The sequence below is a fragment of the Mchenga conophoros genome, linkage group LG16 (genome assembly GCF_057382185.1).
Source record: "Mchenga conophoros isolate Kocher_MC1m ecotype Shallow Benthic linkage group LG16, M_conophoros_male_GT1.1, whole genome shotgun sequence".
Classification (NCBI taxonomy): domain Eukaryota; kingdom Metazoa; phylum Chordata; class Actinopteri; order Cichliformes; family Cichlidae; genus Mchenga; species Mchenga conophoros.
Window position 1 is genome coordinate 9416435 of NC_140541.1, and position 20995 is coordinate 9437429.

The 20995-nt window shown below is 42.1% G+C and overlaps 1 protein-coding gene across 3 annotated transcripts in view; it reads right to left on the reverse strand.

Annotated features, from left to right (window-relative positions):
* Nucleotides 1-585: 585 nt before the first annotated feature.
* The window catches only part of man1a2 (mannosidase, alpha, class 1A, member 2), a 150916-nt gene continuing 130506 nt past the window's right edge, over nt 586-20995 (reverse strand). For all 3 annotated transcript variants that reach the window (XM_085250374.1, XM_085250375.1, XM_085250376.1), the window contains exons 13-14: nt 7414-7529; nt 586-4330 (exon numbers count right to left, since the gene is read on the reverse strand). In XM_085250374.1, the coding sequence (XP_085106500.1) occupies nt 4195-4330; nt 7414-7529 (252 nt within the window). In that variant the 3' untranslated portion in view covers nt 586-4194. The remainder of the gene's footprint in view (nt 4331-7413; nt 7530-20995) is intronic.

A 20995-nucleotide genomic window follows, 5' to 3' on the forward strand; every position in this document is an offset into this window, starting at 1 on the left:
TGGACGCTGCCACAGTGAACCATGTGAAGGAAGCCAACTCTTCACTCTTCACTCACACATTTACTGTAGATTAGTTCATGTTAATGACACTGATGCTTCAGCATCTTATTAGCTTTATAAGAGCCATCGTTGGAGTCGAGCAGCTGGCCCCCAGTGACGGGTTCTTGGTTATAGACACTAAACTTTGAAGAAAATATTTAATGTTTCCACCTACATGGCAGAATTACACACTCATCTGTGCATCTATAATCAAGCACAGCTCCAACCACTGACAATGGTGTTGTCTTTGTAGGTATTTATTCTTAAACAATGATCAAATTCAACTTTTTGGAAAACTCAGAAGATCAAAGTGACTGTCAGGAGAAACTGAACTGGCCTTTAAACTTCCACCCCAGCAGCTACATTTCTGGGGTGACCAACAAAATTCTGAGGTCAACAAAGAGACAGTCATTAATGAAATATCCTGTATGTTTAACCAAAGTGAAAAATACACGGCTGTGGTATTTTACTTTCTAAAAGCAACTGGTGCTTAAAGCATCATGACAACATGATCGAGTTAAAGCAAAAGAATAAATGTGCTCCTGGTTTCTGATCACTTTTCATAACATCTTTATTGAATCTGTGTCTCAGTTTTAAACATATTTACAGATAGTTTCATTTCATTTCGTTTTTTCGTTTTTTAGTTCAGTAAAAATACAAATACAGAACACTCAGTTTTCAAAATCAGCGCCGCTCCCAGCGACTCGATGGCCGTGCAGGTTTCAACTCGGGCTTCCTCCTCGTGACATGTAGGCGGTGATGATGTCAGTGTGATGTCAGCGACTGCGCTGTAACTACGGACTCTTAATGGACACGATTGTTGAATGAAGGAAAATAACACGGAGGAAATAAAACGCAGGAGGAATGAAACAGTCCTACGACCTGATCAACACAGGAATGCTCTGAGAGCCTCTCTGAAATTTTAAAGGGGGAAAAAAAAAACACCACAGCTGAAATTTTGCTGCATAAATAAAATAAACCAGAATAAAAGTTACCAACATTTCTACTTCTGCGTTACATTTTGTCCAAAAACAAACAAACAAATACAACTTTCTAGATCGATCAAACATGAGCAGCGTTACGAAGAAGATCGGCTATGACTGTCTGACATCACATTAATGTAACCCCCGTTGTCTGCTTCCACTCCCAGTGTTGGAGTTAGTGATGCTAATCGACTCCTTCAGCCGACATCGGTCTGTGTTTGTGCTGTAAAAGCAGCAGGAGCTGTTGGTTAGCAGCCCCGCATCACACAGTATGGCTTTACTGACAGACGACCAGCAGATCTAGTCTGCAAATCCTACTTTCATAAAAGGAAATGTTTGTTTCTTACATTTTGGCGAGAGGACAGGAAGGAATACGCAAAGCTGTCACAGCATTTAATAAATGTGGCTCTTTTTGTGCCGTTATCTTTGTGTCCCAGCAGTTCAGGGTGATTTCTCTAAGTCTCCATAATGTGTGTGCAATTACAAAACCTACTGACCTACTACAAAACACAAGACGAAAGCATAAATGCAAAACATGAAGAGCTCCTGGCTAACACAAAATGACGTGTTAGCCAGTGTTTCCTGTTTCTGTATGGTGCTTGGCTTGTCTTGCTGGTATGTTATGTCTGATGTTTATGTAAAGACTTAGAGCAGGGGAGTCAGACATAAGGCCCAGGGACCAGAATCACACCAACAAAGACTCCAGTCTGGCCTGCTGGACTGCTTTGGAAAATGGCAGACACACATTTTGGACTTTTAACTATATTTTCACAAGTTTCACACCTTTTCCTGCTGACATTCCTTCATGGCCATTCATACAACACCAAAGTAATTAAGTAATAGATAAACAATGAAATGACAGAATGTTTTCTTTCACTTGAGTCTACAGTAAAAGAATTTTGTGTCATTCATTTCTTAGGTTTCCTTCATTTACTACAGCTGCACTTTTTACCATGTAGATCAATGACAAACTTTCGTGAGTGAACTTCCTTTCTTATATTAAGATATCTCTGGGATTAAATGTGCAGGTAAACGTCTTTACACTGACTGAGTCCAGCCCACTTAAGATCACAGTGGGCTGCATGTGGCCCACCATGTAAAATGAGTTTTCTTTAAAGCATCTAAACAAATCTGTGATGTTTAATACTGCTGTTGTCTTTAAGACGCTCCGCATATGAACCAAAGCAGGAGTGGTATCTGGTTCTTGTGTGTCGGATAATCGCTTGCACTAACATTGCTATGATATGAGACAAGCTTACTCACATGTCTGCTGCCCTTTGGGACTTTTTAATGAGTCAGAGAACGGCCCTTAAAAGTAGCAGATCACATCAAACGTTTAAAGCCTTTAGTCAGATTCACATGGGAGAACTGTATCATTCTTTTTTCCCCCCAACATATCATTTTATTTATTTATTTTTTATTTTGCAGACTGCATTACATTATCTGAGCAACCCGAGCAGTAAATCCATCACGCTGCATTAGATGTACCACGAGGAGCTGTGTTAAGAGTGATAACTGGAGGCACTGCTGCGCTGCTAACGGAGCTGCACAAACTTCCATAAACAAGGTCAAGATCTTGACGCGAGTCAGAGTACGGAACGAGCCCTGCTGTGACTTTCAAACCTCAGAGAAAAATGGCTCGAAAATCTGGGCAAAAGATGTGCATCTGGAATCAAACGCATCCCTATACTGGAACTTCAGGCTTGTCCCTGACCTCAGGCAGCACTTACAAGTTTGACTCTGATAAAGTAACACAACTGCAGCTGCATACAGAAAGTATTATGATCTAATATTAACTGAATAGCTTATTGTGCATGTAGTGTAATAACTCAAGTGGAACATGTTTGATTCCTTAAAAATGTATGTTTTTAAGAGTCCGACCAAAACATGTGCTTTAAGTATGAAACTGAAGCAAAGATTTAGGTGGCAAATGATGCATCCGACTTATGAGGTGGGGTGGGTGTAGATATAGGATGCCAGCAGGAGACCATAAGGTATTCTAAATTTATTCACCCTTCTCAGTGCCACTCCTCTACCAACCTCTCCTTCATAGTCTTCCCATTAAAAATGCAAATAAATGATTTTCACCAGGTTTCATATTAACCACAAAACAAACATTCCTATACATAAAGCATGGTTACCCCATCACAAAACGTAAGGGCCTGAACATAATGTGCCTGATTGATGAAAAGCTGGAAAATAAGATGAGACAAAGGTTTACAGAAGCTGTGAGATGATGGGGGAAAATGTGAAGGACAGAGATTTAAAAAGAAGAAAAAGCAGCATTGAATCCTATAGCAGCAGAACGTTTTTTTAAGGAGGGGAAAGCTGCGGCTGTGTCTCTACATGGAAGAGGATCAGGACACATGTGGAGTGGTGAGAAAAGGGGAGGTCTCCTGTAGTCCCCGTCTAATTACTCTTCCACTTATGATGGCCAGTTTTTCTGAAAACCGAGGATCAGAGGAGGCGGTGACCACTGCCACAAACTGCCCTCGCTTTGATGATGTGTCCATCTGCTAGCAGTTCCGGGTTGAAGTTCATCCGATGGAGGTTAAACAGGAAGTGGATATGGGTGGGAGAAGCTGAGGGCTGTGATTCAACCCTGTGTCCCCAATATTGATTTGTCCAAAAGGAAAAGAAAGAAAAAAACGGTTGTGTTAACAGACCCTGTAAAGTCCTGAAGTCTGTCTGCTTGGAAACAAAACAAAACATGACACTTTCATCAGTTTAAGTGTCAAAGTGTTTTTGTAATCCTTCATAGTCAGCTGTCAGCGTGTCAGCTTGAGTCTGCATTGGAGTTTCTTCAAATAAAGACTAAAAGTGATAACAAAAAAAAGCTAATCACGCCTCTGGTTTGGAGCTCTGTCCTTCAGTAAAAAGAGTCGATTCAAGCCAAACACGAGGCTGAGCAGCACACCCACCATCCTTAAGATTCGAGCAGAGAAGACAGATCGACAGAGTCAAAGAGTAAAACATAGAAGTAGAGCGAGTAAAGTAACAGGTCCTCTCGCTCTGTAGTGGTCTCTCCCCACCCCCCGGGTTGATGGTCTCAGTTAGAAATCAGTTGAGAGTCTGAATTGTAAGTTTGTCTGGTGTTCGTGGGTGGGTTTTTCTGGGTAGGCAGGCAAACAGGCCCCTGGTGCCGTGGTGCACAAAAAAAGTGCCAGCCCGTTTACCGCTGAGCGGGCTCGCTGCCGGGCAGGGTGATGTTTCCCAGGTGGAGGACTGGCAGTGGGTGAGCCTCCGTGTTGAAAACCCAGTTCTCCAAGGGCAACAGGTCATCGCTGGAGAACAGCAGGTACAGATACCTGAGAGAGAGGATGCGGGTAAGGGGAAGGACGTGTGAGGGGTGGTGGGTAACGGGGTGAGGAAGAAGAAAGAATTGCATGAGTTGGGTGAATATAATGTCAACAGCTTCGTCATATCAAAGTGGGAAGTGTCAGCTTAAACCAACAATTTAAATCCTAAACCTCTGTTTAATTTAGTGTTTTTACAGCTGTTGATTCACATCTGTTGTCATGACAAAAAACAGCCACAAAACCAAAACAATTATTATGATTATCACACCCGAACAGCACAAACTGCTCCACATGTTGCGAGAGAAACCTGAATAAATACACAGAACAACTCTATATGCAGTATAAGAGTTTACTGCAGGAGGCCGGGAACTCGTCCTAAACACAGTTTACACCGTGACTGAGAAGCTCTCAATTTCATTAACATCTAAGATTAATTAAATTCTCATCTAATTTTTTTTAAAGATTTCAACTTGCTTGTTCACTTCTTAGCTCCTAAATTCTTGACATAAACTCAGACGCTGGATATGTGTGACGATCAGCGTGACTGGCAGCCAATCAGCAGCCTTAGCTGACACTTAGCTGCTGTATTGCTTTGACGCGACTGGCTTGAAGCCAGCAGAGACAAAGATTGAGAAGAGACAGACACCAAAGTCTGCATAACACTGAGCCATTCAAATGTCATCCTCTCAGAGAGTTAGCAGACAGTGTGGCGTGCGACCTTTAACGACTTCAATACCAAAGACGGATTTTATTGGCATCTGATGCTTTGTGGGTGTTAATTTTAAACCCGTTATACTTGCAAATGAAGAGCTGATAAATAGCTTCGTGTAAACACGAGAGCTGACAGGACCGGCAGTAAAACTGAGCTTGCTTTGTTTTATGATTTTCTTTGGCCTGTCAGGCTGTCTGAGTGACAGTCACAACTGAATTACATCAGGTTATAAATACTGAACATTGTCAGGAGGAGATGGCATTCAAAGAGCAGCCAGCAGAGGGAACCAGAGAGCTACATCAGTATTCAGTTCTCCCACTGCGTACGAGCCTTCAGTGAGAGCCTCTTCTCCCTTCATCCATCAGTGACCATGATGTGCCACAGAGCCATGGCAGCTTCCCTTCACGTTAGCTGACTTTATTTATTTGTATGGCTGTAAAAATATCCTGACACCTGTTCACTGTCCCCAGAGAAAAGAAATCACAACAATAACCTGGTGAAATGACTGGTTCTTTGTGTACGAGCAAAACAAACAAAAACAGCGAGTCTCTCTTGTCCACACTATAGACAGTAAACAAACGTTGGATGAAGCCTCTGAGTCTGAAAAGTGAAGCCAGCTAATTAGTGCCTTTAACCTGCATAAATACCTGTAGCTGCAAAAAGACGTCTGTCTATGGGAACGTGTCCGTTTGCCTGGACCTCTGTAAACACTTTGCTGTTGAGTTCATGCCCTCAGTGGTCACTCTGCAGTGCATTTGGAAAGCATTCACAGCGCCTCACTTGTTGCACATTTTCTCATGTTACAGCCTCACGCCAAAATTCATTTTTCACCTCAAATCCCCATTATTGAGAAGATGAAAAAAAGTTTGCTTGAATATCTTTTAAATGTATTTAAAATAAAAAACAATTAAATAATTGGCCGCCTGACTAATCTGAGCCATCAGGGTAGATGGGCCTTAGTCAGGGAGCTGACCAATAACCTGATGGTTTCTCTAACAAAGCTCCAGCATTTTTCTGTGAAGCGAGGAGAACCTTCCAGAAGGACAGTCATTTCTGAGGACTACACCAATCAGTGCTGCATGGTAGAGTGGCCAGACAGAAGCCACTCCTCAGTAAAAGCCACATGACAGCCCCCCTGGAGTTTGCCAAAAGTCACCTGAAAGATTCAGACCACGAGAAGCAAAATCGTCTGGTCTGAGGAAACAAAGATCAAACGCTCATAACTGCCCATCACCTGGCCAATACCATCCCTACAGTGACGCATGGTGGTGACAGCATCATGCTGGGATGTTTTTCAGCAGCAGGAACTGAGAGATTAGTTGAAGTCGAGGGAAAGATGAGTGCAAACAAATCCTTGATGATAACCTGCTCTAGAGCGCTCTGGTTCACCTTCCAACAGGACAATGACCTAAGCCCACAGACAAGATAACAAAGGAGTGGCATCAGGAGCACTCTGTGAATATCCCAGAGAGGCCCAGCCAGAACCCAGACTTGAACTTCTTGGGGAACTAAAAATGGCTGTGCATTGATGCTCCCCATCCAATCTGATGGAGCTTGACCGGTTCTGCAAAGAAGACTGGGAGAAAATAGCCCGCCCCCCCCCCCAAAAAAAAATGGGCCAAAAAAACAAAAAAAAACCCCAAACTGGCCAAAAAATAGGTGTGTTAAGCTTATTACAGCATGTCTTTGTGTATCATACTCAAAAAGACTTCAGGCTGTAATTGGTGCCAAAGGTGGTTCAATAAAAAATTGGGCAAAGGTTTGCAAGAATTTCAAGCAAACTTTTTCACTGTCATTATGGGATATTGTGTAGAAGTTTGAGGTGAAAAATGAATTGAATCCATTTTGGAATAAGGACGTTACATGACAAATGTGGAACAAGTGATGCAAATACTTTTCAGATGCACTAAACGTATCAGTAAGAAGCATTATTAACGGTATGCTCATTGGCCAGCAAATTGTTATTGACAAGTCACTGCACCAAACTATTTCTGAGGCAACACAAATACAAGAGTTTGTACAAATGCTGCAAACTTTGCAGCAGCTTCACTCAATGTGATTGCGACTGTTGATGCAACTGAGAATGAACACTCACCACATGTTTCTACAATGACCACATACTTAATCTACAAATATGTATGAGTGCTCTGTTAGGGCAAACTTTAATAAATAAATAAACAAACATCGGGTTAGAAACTGACTGCTTTTGTCTTCTTCCACTTCTGTTTAACAGATAGTTTGAAATAACTGCAAACGCTTTTCTCTGGTAAACCCCCTCAGTCAGCACCCACACTGAATTAATCATAAGAATCATTAATTAAAAAGCATATTGACTATTCACAGCTTCTGCCAATTGATCGATCCATTAAGACAAACTTACTTGAGTGTCTCAGCCAGGAAGAAGCTCTGCTGCACGTCGTCATAGGTTGGATTGGATGAGTAGACGTCCTTCACCCCCGAGAAACCTCCACTCACCCTGCAGTACTTATCAATGGCCTGGAGAAGACGGGGAGACAGGGGGAGGATGAGAGGTAGAAGGGGGAACAGAAGAGGAATGAGAAAGAGATGGAAGGCGAGTTGTAGGATGAAGTGTAGAGCAGAAACAAGGAAGTTGAGGAGACAGAAAACAAATGAAGGCAGAACAAAGAGGAAAAAAAGTGGACAGAAATGAGAAAATGGTAGAGGGAAGGTTTACATGACAGAAAAGCAAAATGAGGAGAAAGCATTAGAGTGGAGGAAAGGTGGGGGGAGGGGAGTACAATTTTAATATGCTTATAAAAAGCATGGTGTAATTAATTTCTTTGCGTGTGACAGATTAGAGAGTGTCCTGCGGTGACATACAGGAAGCAGCGGCTGCACAAAATGTGAGGAAAAAACAGATTACCACAACTGCTGCCTTTCTGTTCTTTATACTTCATTCAACTTTTGTGTTTTGTTTTTACAAAGCAGTTTCATAATGAAGGTACACACTCATTTGGCTCCTGTTATCCTTCACCCGTGGGGAGCTGGAGTGCAATGACAAAGTAAACGCTTTCTTAAGGTGAAGTAAAGCCCGTGGCCATCCCACAGGGGTATTTACAATCTTCTAATCAGGCTCTTTTCACCTTCATCTGCACATTTCTACTGAAGGCAGATTTACTGTTTCAACTGGAGATATTTTTTCTTTTTTGGGGGGTAAAAACGTCTTTGTTCTCTTTTTTGCTTGTGCACGATTCCTTTCGAGACACACGGTTCTTTCAGGACAAAATGACAGCACAATCGTAGGTGGTTGGGATGTAAATCCCCCGTTTGCTCACTTTCGAGGGTTTATCGCTGATTCTTCAACTGTGAACGATGTGATGTGTCAGTGTTTCAACAAGCGCAAAACAACAAACACAGAGAGCAGCCGGGCCGACAGCAGCAGGAGAACCGGGTCTATTAAATGATCTGACACCTGAGCATTGTGCACTGCGACTCACACAGACAGCTGAGTCAGTCAACGCTTCGAGTTTAAACTGTCGCCAGTGTTAGATTTGTATTGTTGATTGTCATTTATGCTTAGAAATATTTACTTATATATGCTTAGAGTTTTGTAATTAGTTGTAGATTGGTAGAGGTTTTGATCCTTGATAGTCTGCAAACTTTGTGTGTATTAGACAGCACTTTGGGAGCATGAGAGGTCATACCGTGTCTTATTGTTTTATGGTAGGATTAACGTAGCTACGTCTGTTCTAGTCTAAGTGCTCTTTGTTTAGATGAACTGCAGGACTTCCTCACCGTGTCATCTAGGATGAACCATCTAGGGTGAGGGGGAGGCTACCCTCTTCCTGACCAAGGATGTTTGACCCTTTGATCAGCAGTCCACACACACACACACACACACACACACACACACACACACACACACACACACACACACACACACACACACACAGGCAAGGTACTCTTTGTTTGTATGTAGACGTCATATGTTAATGAACTTATGCATATTCATGTAACCTCAATAAAAGGACAGTGATATGGGAGAACGGACGAGAGCTACTGGGGTCAAGCGAAGGAACGGCGTTTGTCCGGTTCTCTCCCGTGCACGAGTACCATGAAGAAGTTTGCCTACTTGCGTCTTGCTTGCAGTGTAATTATATTGTCTTAACGTTCCAGCGAATAGGTTCAAGCTACAAACCTAACATTAATTGGTCCTTCGATGCCGGAGCCCTGGAATCGCATTCACCGAGGGGAGGAGGGACACGCTGAAAGACTGACGTCAGCCAGGAAGTTCCTGTGGATTCGCTGTATGTCTTTTCTCCTCGATGAATGGCGATTGGCGGGATTCGAGGCTGATATTACACGCTAAGCAACACCGAGTAAGTTTAGAGTCCAACTCTATAACTGTACGTCTTCGCCGCTCAGTGGGGCGTTGTCCGTGGCCGCTTAGTGGGGCTAAAATTCGCCGTCTAAGTGGGGCGATGTACAAGGCCGCTCAGTGGGGTTTTTTGTACAGAAGCATTAAGTCGCAGAGTTGCGCAGTTCGAACTTTTTTTGGTTCGCCGTCTTAGTGGGGCGAAATACAGACCGCTGTGTGGGGTACTGTAGTGAGTTCTCCACCGCTCAGTGGGGTGTTGAGAAGTTCCGCGGGGTCCAGATTGTGCTGGACAGTAGGCCTATTTTGTGTTGTTTTTGTTGTCGTCGTCGTCGTCGTCGTCGTTGTTGTTGTGTGGGTGTGTGCGGAGCAGAACATGTGGTCTGTGACACCGACTGTTGTTGTTATCATGGGTTTCTAAGCAACCAAGAGTGAGTCGGAGGGAGACAGACGTTTGTGCTGGACTTTGCTCCTGGCAGCACAAAGTATTTATGTAAAAAAGAGAGAGAGCGACGGCTCCACAGCTGCGCGGGTTCACGCGAGCGCGGTCACGCGGGTTTCACGCGGACCTGAGCCGTGCGGTTAATCGCAGGCTTAAAAATGGAAGAGATTAAAATGTTAGAAGTTTTCAGAAAACACACCAGCCTTGAAGAGCGTGTGGAGAAGGCCAGCCCACATCAGCAGCTATGCTCTGGTGGGTGGCTGTCCCCCCACCCCTTGCTGACACAAAACGTTAACTCTTCAGCCTGTGTGCCAGACCATAGACGTAATTGAGGTGGATAGTTGTTAAAAGTCATCTACATTACGCTTGTGGTTGCTTAAATTCAGTACGATGACATGTGAGGTGAAGTGATATAGGTAAATATTTAAACTAATGAAGTGCATAGAGGCACTTGACCTGTGTGGAAGACTGTCGTCTTATTATGAGCCATTGTTGAGATATAGAGCACATCTGTGAAAACAACTAATATGCTCAACCCTGTATGAAACATCTAAAAGTACATGATGGAGAAGCTGAGTTGAATATGAAAGTGTAAGACTTTGCCGCTGTGGGCAGAGCAACTACTGTGTGATGTTGCATTGCAGTTTTTTTTTTTTTTTTTTCTTCTGAGCTGATGAGCAGGCTACACATTATCAGATCGAGAGCTGTCTGAGAACTACTCTAAGAGAGGGAAACAGCGCTATGATAACTGTGATAACTGGAGTGTGCAACGTTTCCATGAGCAGTTTTCCTGCATCTTGACTTGTGTGTAGAGTGTTCATAATATCAGCATCATGTTTTTGATTATTTGTTTGTTGGGTTGAAAAATAGTTAAATAAACTGGTGATCATATTTACGGATCACCATGGCACATATCATCAGCCATGTGATTTATTTTTGCAGATGACAAAGTGAGTGTGAATGTGTCTGACATCACAGTGTTTTTGTGCACTGTGCAAGAGTAATTGCCTTTGATTGTGAGTGACAGCGGTGATTTTGCAGGTCACCAGCTATTGTAAAAAAAAAAAAAAAAAAAAAAAAAAGAGTGAATAAGAGGGAGAATTTATATTGTAGAAAAAAAATAATCATAGGAAAAAGGTTTTGTGTTGATCAGCCAAAAACAACTACAATTTCATTTTCTGCTTTTAAGAAAAGACTGTTCACAAAAACACACACAGAGAGAGAGATGTGTGTTGATTAAGCAGTGATGATAATAATGAAATGTCTTAGTTTGTCACTTTCAGGTGAAAAGCAGACCTGAATCAATTTTCCACATGCAGCAGTCGGAAGAAAGTTATAGTTTAACATCATTGGAAACATGCAGGCCAAGTTTCTGGCTGACTTATTTACAGCGCCATGTGTCTCTCAACCTCACAAGCAAGCAAGCTCTCACCCCTCCCTGAAGACAAGGAATGCAGCTCCAAAGCAATAACATGATAAAGAGACAGCAGCAAGTCCTGAGCAAAGAGTCCCAGCAAAGCAGCAGCAATGTGGACAAACAGTATCAGAGAAGAAGAGCAAACCCATCATCCTGACTGATCGGATGGATGGCACTGTGTTTACAACAGGCTGTGACTTCACTGTGCATGTGAAGAAAACGTTTGAGGAGAACTGAACAGTTGGAGTTTGACATTTGCCACCTGTGGAGTAAAATGGCAAGAAGAGACAGTGGAACACAGGACAAAGCTGAAGGAGAACTGCCGGCTGTTTGGACTGTTGAAGTGGGAGAGGACAAAAGAGTGAGAGGACAACAGAGTGAGAAGACTAGGTGAGAACACAGAGGAATGCTGTTATTTAATGTGAGAAATCAAAATTTGGGTTAGCAAACCTGGGGAAAAGAAAACTGACTGCTTAAGTTGGAAAATTGAGAAGGAGTCTGGATATATGCAAATATAAAAAACATATACATCATATACAAAATCACACACACAAGCAGAACATGCATTAACCCTACTAACACAAACACAAGAGAGCTCATGAAGATTAGACAACATCTTCAGCATGTGAGTCTGTTTATCATCTTGTCCAAGTCACTTAGTGTGATGCAAAGACCAGTGGACTCATAGCACATTAGTTAAGAAATGATTAAATAATAGCAGAGAAATGTGTAGGAAAGGCACAAACACCCATGCAATGAAAATTAGCTTGTTATCTTTCATCAGTGTTAAAATAGTGTCAATTTAGCAGACACTTGTTATTAAATACTGAATTTATCCAATGCAAAAAATTGACTCTCCAGGTTGCAGGACAACAGTTTAACTTTTGTGGGAAAAAAGATCCTGGTTTGACCAACCAGTGATCAGACAATAAATTTAGTTGTTAAAATGGTAAATTGGGAGAAGCTTCCTGCTTGATTGAGGCAGCACATGTAATTTGCTGTATGAGGGAAATTGTCTTTTGTGATACTATTTTGAACATGCATTTCTGTCGTCCTGTCAACTTAGTGGGTTAATAGCTGATATGCAAATTAGTTGATCGGTTTTAGACTAATGAAAGGTGACTGAATTCTAGCACAAGTGAATGAGATGTGTTGGAGTTTGTTGTGTGTTGAGTGGAGACTCTAAAACACTGAGTTTCCTGTTTTGATGTGCGAGTGAATCCTGTATTTAGATACACAACTCTGAATACGTCAGAACAAACGTCTTTTGTGAAGTGCATGACAGCATGTCACATGTTTTATGATGAAGGGAAAAAAGGAAAACTGAATAAAATAGATCTGTGGCCTAAATGAGTGAAGAGCACAGACCTGGTGATTAAACTCATAAGTTAAAGAAGACATTAGGCTTATGTTGTGAGTGGTGCAGCTGATGGTTGGTTTGGAGTGAATCTAGCTGATGATTCTTCTCCTGTTGTGAAGTTGATGAGGAGTTTGTGTCATGACTTAGCAAGGCCTTTTTATTTTGATACTTTCACAGTGCACTGAAAGTTTGGTTTGATAATCTCTGTTATTTTTCATTTTTATTTTTCATTTTTGAAGAAGCACTGATTTTTGCTTGTGAATTTCTTTTCTTTGAGCAGATCTGCAAGTCGGGAATTAAAAGCGTTACACGTCGTCAAGAAAATTGTTGCAAGTGAGTTTCTCCACATTTAAAATGGGTTCAGGAGAAAGCCACTTATTTGGGACAATTAGGAAATGAGAGTCCCCCCCAAAAAGGATTCAACGAGGAAATCCAGTCTAAATTATTTTTCTTTTTGAAATAACGTCGTTTTGCTGAGCGTGGAAACGAATGCGATGATAATTTCCACAATTAGCAAAAGAAGGAACCACTGAGTGAATGAGTAAGAATTTTAAAATAACTGACTGACTGACTGAACATGATTGTGTGAAGCTAACCCCCACCTGACAAAGGTGCAGATGAACCCATGTGTTTCCTTTTACAGGAGCAGAAAGATGACAGCAACACTCGAGGTTGCATGATGATTTAACCTTTTAAATGCCATTTTCTGTGTCTGTGCATTTATCAGGTGTGTTATTCATCGGCTTGTGTTGCTCACAGAGATAACTGTGACAAAGTATGCATACGCCTGCGCAAGCGCTAATATTTGCATTTTCTTTTCTTACAGCATTCCAGTTCTTCATGTGAATTGATGATGCGATTTATACCAGGACAACTGGTTGATGTTTTTTCCTACTACAGGATTTCTGGGTTTATGTGTGAGGAAAACTGTGTTTACAGGTTATGAGTGGTGATGCTGTTGCATTGTGTTGATGGGAAAATGTGAAGGTTACTTTGATAATGTGAATAACATGTGTGAAATTTCCTGTGTTGAGAACTGGTGTTACTTCTTTCCACAGCTAGGGTTGACTTTATGGTGTTTTTATGGCACCTCTGGAACCTGTTGACCTGTGTCTGACCTCTGTCTGACTACAGTCAATGTGTATTGCTAATGTTAGTTTCTTTGAGAATGCTGTGGAAGATTCAGCTGAAACGGACAAGTGACATGAGTGAAACAAATAAGAGATACAGTGTTTCTGGGATAGTTTGATATGGGCTCATTAGCTGGCCACTTTTGAGCCCATAGTAATATATAAGTGGAGTGACTTTGCTTAAGAGAAGTCACTGATTACATTAATGTTAACAGAGTACATGGGATAATCCATGTCTGAGGTGAATTAGGGTAATAGTTGTAGTTACTGATTTGAGAAAACCTGCACATGACACTTGTCTTGCTGATGTTGAATGCTTATTACTCTTATGATACAATTGTTTACAGGTATGAAGTTTGATTTCACTTCCAGATTTTGCTTTCCAGGCCGTGATGGTGTGTATGCAGGCTCCTGGGAGAGCCAGGTGTTAAGCAAACTTAATATGCAACACACGCTAACATCTTTTATTGCAGGGTTACGGAGCTACTCCAGAGGAGATGCCCTGATGTTGCCTGGGACATGATCTAGCTAATCTTTTTCTTTAAGACAGGGATCCAGGTTTGGTGAGTTGATGCATGGGAATGTCCATGCGTCAAGAGGTGGAGTGCAAGGATTAACATTAAACAATGTTTACTATTATTGTTGCAGTGATTTGTGTGATTAGCCGTTTTATTTACAAATATTAAACCTATGCAAGTGGTGCACCCATGTTCAGATGAGGCTTTGATGGCCTATAAGTGAAGTTCACTGAACTAAAGAATGTGGTTTGATGATTGTTGACATGCTCTCCAAATAGAAGTTTTTCTTCTTAGCAAGGGAATACAGGTGCAGCAGTAATCTCCTGAGAAATCTTCAGAGGCCCAGTGAGAAGCGTGAACCATTCCAGGCATAGCTGACAGCCAGGCAGTGGTTGAGGTCAAAGATCAAGCTGGTTGGGGCCCATCATGAAATCAGACCTTGGAGCCACAGCAAGGACCATGAAACTGCCTGCAAAATAGAGGAGAGGATCGTCCACAAGATGGGAGAGAGGCTTCAGGAGGATCAGAGATCATCTTCAGCACAGCAGACATCACACAGAGAGCTGTGCTACTAAGCTTCCAGGGAATCAAGAGGAGACTTCCCACAGCAAGATTTTAAATACAATGAAAGATTCAATATTGACGCTGAGGAAGACGACTAAGGTGTACGACGTGCTCTGCCTTAAACCTTCAGCAGCGTTGGAACATAAACACTCAGGGGATGAGGAGCGTGCCAAGCTCCATCGACAGCGCAGAAGGAGTTCGGGGATGACATCATGATTCTATGAAAGCACAGGAACCAGAAGTTATGGTGGTGATAACAGCAGTTTCCTATGAACAACACCTAATGTGCCACTATACTGTGCATACGATGACACTCTGAAGGCTGCTGGGATCATAACAGCAGTAAGATGACGGAACCCAGCACCCTTTCCACAGAGGTGTTTCTCTGCAGAGCGTGGACAATGAAGGAGTCATAAATATCCCCCTCGCAGGATGAAGGCCTGAAGTGAGGTGATGGGAGGCCATAAAACTAGAGTGCTGAGAGGTCTGCAGCTTTGGAAATAGCTGAGACCCATGTTGACAAACAACAAAACTAACTGGTATGTTTGAATGTTTATTCTACATACATTTGGACTCTGGTCCTATGGACAACGAAACAACTGGAAGAGACATTCATGACGCCCTGCAGAACTCAAACCACTCTGCAGAGAGACATGTGATTTGCACACCCGGAGGAAGCATCACCAAGCTGAGATGTTTTTGAAAATGTTACTTTTTTAGTTTCACTATTAAATTAACAATTTCTTTGGTTGCTCGTAAGATGCAGTTTGCCATGAGATGAGCTCAATGAATGGGGTAACTTCTAATACATTTATTGAACTGTGTACCTTTTCAGTAATTTAGGGTGATTTGACATATGCTGAGTATAAAAATGTTTGCATTGAAACTGTCAGACATGAGGTATTCATACCTGGGAACTTTTCAAGCATAAAGGTCAAAAAGGGGGGAAATGTTAGATTTGTATTGTTGATTGTCATTTATGCTTAGAAATATTTACTTATATATGCTTAGAGTTTTGTAATTAGTTGTAGATTGGTAGAGGTTTTGATCCTTGATAGTCTGCAAACTTTGTGTGTATTAGACAGCACTTTGGGAGCATGAGAGGTCATACCGTGTCTTATTGTTTTATGGTAGGATTAACAGACTAGAACAGACGTAGCTACAAGTGCTCTTTGTTTAGATGAACTGCAGGACTTCCTCACCGTGTCATCTAGGATGAACCATCTAGGGTGAGGGGGAGGCTACCCTCTTCCTGACCAAGGATGTTTGACCCTTTGATCAGCAGTCCACACACACACACACACACACACACACACACACACACACAGGCAAGGTACTCTTTGTTTGTATGTAGACGTCATATGTTAATGAACTTATGCATATTCATGTAACCTCAATAAAAGGACAGTGATATGGGAGAACGGACGAGAGCTACTGGGGTCAAGCGAAGGAACGGCGTTTGTCCGGTTCTCTCCCGTGCACGAGTACCATGAAGAAGTTTGCCTACTTGCGTCTTGCTTGCAGTGTAATTATATTGTCTTAACGTTCCAGCGAATAGGTTCAAGCTACAAACCTAACAGCCAGATTCTGATTTCCATTCTAATCACGCTCAACTTACACAAGTTATGCATTTATAAATCAATCTCTTGAGCGCAGGGCTATTAATGAGTCCTGTTTTTGTGGATTCAGCAAGCACGCTCAGCAAGTCAATTCCTTTTCATTCCTTCTATCGAACAAAGCGATCCAGATTAGAAAACAGAGCACACTTTTGTAATCCTGCTTCTCAATATTCACATCTATTGACGCGAAACAACAGCGACTAACACATATTCCACGTATCACAATGCTTTTCCAGGCAGCTTAACTGGATGATTCCCTACTACAAACAGTTTTGGCTCATTTGCGAGCAGGTGCTTTCCCTGCCTGCACACACAAACCAGAAATAGCTCATTAGAAATGCAGCAATCACCCAGCTGGCGACACACAGTCCATTCTTACCTGCGCGCTCTACTGATTTGTGACACTGAAAATTGGTGCTTCTGCTCATGTCTTATTGACACAGACAGTGCATGGAATTCAAAGTGTGATATCTGTCCTTGTCTTTCAGTTTGCCCCCCTCTCTCACTCTCACCTACACACACACGTTTCTCTATCCTGACCTCGAGTGACCGTTTCACTGTCAGTTTGGACCATAATTCCAGATTTTCACGGGCTGCTGCGTCCGGCAAACTTTGCCCTTCCTGATCTGCACTGCAGTGCCCTGCAACAGCCAGTGTGGCACACGAACACAATAATAACAACCAGAGTGTATCATAGGTTAGGTCCAGGCACTTAAAAGAGACATTTTAACACAAGTCACATAAACACTTGAGCTAAAACTCAACAGTCTGGAAATTTTCTTTCATATTTTACACAATGGTAGGGGTATCTGCACCCACAAACATAAAAGACACATGCGCGCGCACCCACACACACACACACACACACACACGTACCTCAGCACCATCTGTGCTATATAAATTATCCGATAAAAAGTCTACCTGTAGGGAATGGAGTGCAAGGCGGAGCAGTGTTCCTGCCACAGCCAAGTGAGGACACACTGCACATAACAGCAGCTGGGCTTCACCTCTGCATGCACACGCATGCACAAACACACACACGCATACACATGTAAAAGCCAGCCAATGTTAATAGCTGCTGTGAATAGAGGAAGCGTGACAAACAGAGGCAGGTTTGGTGTACCAGATGGATGCAGCTGGGGTACGGGTGTGTGTCTGTGTGTGTGCCTGTGTGTGTGCATGTGAGCGAGAGACAGAGCAAGAGGAAAGGAGGAGCTGAACTTTAAGGCAACAAGCAGAAAAGGTGTTTGTGAAGAGTGGTTGCTGGGATTAAGAGAGCAATACAAGAACAGAGTAAGGTGAGTGAGGAAGGAGAAAGCCTGGGGTGTTACGTCAGAAAGAAACAGGTGAGAAAAGCAATAAGATACACACATGGTTAAATACAGGCAACGTGTAAATATTAAGGCTACGTCCACACTAGTGTGTTTTCGTTTGAAAACGCATCGTTCTTTCTCCGTTTTGGCCTCCCGTCCACACTGAGACACTCAAGGAGAACGCAGCATTTTGAAAAGGCTCTCGAAAGCGCATACATTTGAAAACGGTGCTTTCGCGTCGCAGTGTGGACAGCGAAAACGGAGACTTTTTGAAAACGATGACACAATTTAGTCATGTGATGCAGTCAAGTGACCAATTAAACTAAGATAGCGGAGGGCGTTATACAGCAGTTGTTTTGTTTGCTTTCAATTTTGACAGCCCTATTAAAGATTAATATCAGTCTGTACATGCTCCAGGTAGCTTTTCTTCAAATTCTTTAACTCTCACTCGCTTTTGCAACTTTGTACTTTTGTGTTACTCGCAGCAACAACTCCACCTCATTGTTAGTCCATTTAAAAAACTGCTTTTCCTCCACATTTTGCCGCAACGTTTCAAAGGGCCGGAAAGTAAATAAAGGGCAGACAGGAATGAGGCAGGCCGAATCTGCTTGCGTTTCACGCATGCGCAGTACTGGAATGTAAGCGTTTTCGGCCGTTTCAATGTGGACGCACAACTCTGTGAAAACGACTGAAACGATAATGTGGACGCGGAGCGTTTTCAGACCGGGCTAGTGTGGACGTAGCCTAAGAAACGGAAACTCAAAAAGTCAGCACGAAATGAAAAAGAAACTAGATATAAAAGATGGCTCTTAAACCACCCTACATAAAAAATCCAGACAGGTGTTAAGCATGCGGTGCTTTTACACAGGAAAAGTGAGAGTGGAAGGTAGTTCTGAAAACTCCAGTATTTTGTTAACAAGCATTGATTCAGGTTTATTATGAAGGTGCATATTTAACATACTCAATTAACATGCAGCATGAAATAACAGATAAGTATGGTTGAGTGAATGGGGCTGACACAGAGTGGAAGAGTTTCAGTATGCAAACAGAAAAGAAACTGAGGACTCTCTCACTATGTGCGCTGGTTGCCTAAGTTAATGCCTGTGTATAATATTTAGAGTTCATTACACTTCTGATGCCTCTAAGGGCAAAGGATATGACAACCAAAACAACGTATAAAACACAACACCGTATAAAAATGAGCAATTTAGAGCATAAAAACTTCATGCAGAAAGTCAACACATAGTTTAAAAACACTTGCTAAACATCACCATTCATGATTAGGCTTAAATCTGTCAAAGTAAAAGTATTTTGTTCCACATACAGAGAAAATCCTTGACCACTACACAAAGAAAGGGGATGGCAGCTCTCTTTTGCTGCATGTCCACTTATCCGTGCAGGTTCTCAATCATCCAGGTCACGGTGATCTTAAGTACTTGATTCTTCTTCTTTTTCAGATTCAAAAAGATGTTTTACCTCTTCTTCTGTTCTGGCAGCTGATGGGCAATCCCAGGTCTTTAATCCCAAGTGGGGTTGTCACCTTGGAGGGTAGTGCTGAGAGTCAGTGACATATGCTGTCATCGTGTCAGTCAGTAAGGTCACATGGGTCAAAGTGTAAAGGGAGGTTCAATTGCTTTGGAAGGAGTCACAAGACTGGGCAATAGTGGCTGCTAACTGGTGTCATAGGTACCACAACACTGTTCACTGATGGTTGTTTACACTGGACAAAGATGTCTCCTTTACCCCTCTGTCATCGGTTTTCATGTCCTTTCTCTTTTAAGTGTAGATGTGCAGCTGAGTCTTTCCTGGCTTTACTACACTGGGCCACGTGTTTTTGGAGTGGCTGTGTGGCCTTTCTTACATAAAGGCTCCACTGCACTGCACATTTTGCACAGCTCATCTTGAGTTAGGATAGTTTGTCCTTGGAAATAACTGGTTTTTGTCAGGTCTGTGCACTTCTCAGACAAACCATATTAGGAGCAATAATGTTGTTCCCCCAGTTGTTCTGTTTCTCCCCACTTAATGTCTGACACTCACTTAACCCATTAGTGGGAAGGGTCACAGCAAATCAACACAAGTTTGTTCAGAGTGATCACTTTTATCTTAAGATGACACATTTCCATCTTGTGGGAGTGGTCTCTTCCAGGACAACAATGGTCTTCTCCAGAGAGTTTGAGGGGGTCGCGGTTTGATGAGGATGATGATGTTTTGGCATTCACAATTTCCAGATCTAACCCCAACTGTTCGCCAGCCTGCCATTGGCAAGGAACACTTCAGCTCAACTACTTTTTAAGATAAGATAAAACTTTATTAATCCCTCGGGTGGGTTCCTCTGGGAAATTCGGTTTAAGCTACACAATATCTGAAAGCTGTTACATGCTTGTTTGTAGTTTCCCCCCTTTCATCTAAAATATGACACAACCACAAGACCGAATCAAAACAATCTAATTAACCAAAAACACTGTTTAAACTGTTTATTTACCTGTTACCAAAAACTTAACTGAAACTTCAGGATATTTGAATCAATAAAACTTCTTGATCAAGGGCAGTACGACGTAAATAAGCTGTCATATTTATTAGCATTGCAGGGTGTATATGCATTATTAAAAGAGAGGCAAAGATGAGCCTTTCAGCACCAGCTCTTTAGTGTCAGACACACTGAATACAATCACACTTCATAAACACACCTGCTAATAGATTTGTCTGAAACATGAGCTCGAACACAATTCCTCCCAGTCAGAAAAACAAAGAAAAGGTGACAAGAAGATTGGCAGGACAAAAGAGAAAAGTAAAGAGGGAAAAAAGCAGTAGCTGAAGATGACAAGCAGGCCAATAGAGATTTATACATAGAAGACGCACCGAGTCCCGTATAGCGGGTGAACTCTTTAATCCTCTGTCAGAAGAAGTGGAACAGAGGGGTGAAATGTATAGAGACACTTTCATTTCTCTCACATTTCCATATTGAAGCACCAAAGGAAGAAGATCTAATAACATATCAAAACATCCCACCAGTACAAAAATTGCAAGATGTCAATTTAAATCCCTTCATTGTGCTCTTTGAAGTTTGGTGAGACCTGCACTGCTTTCATTTCACATATTTAAAGCTTAAAAGAACAGTCTACCATAGGTTGCTGATGATGCTCTGTTAAAAGCACAGGCATGGTGAAAATGGTTTGAAAAGACGCATTTATTCTGTCGGTTACCTGCTTTTAGATGAGAGGCAAATTACTACTAATACTAAAGCACAGTCTGACCTTCTGACT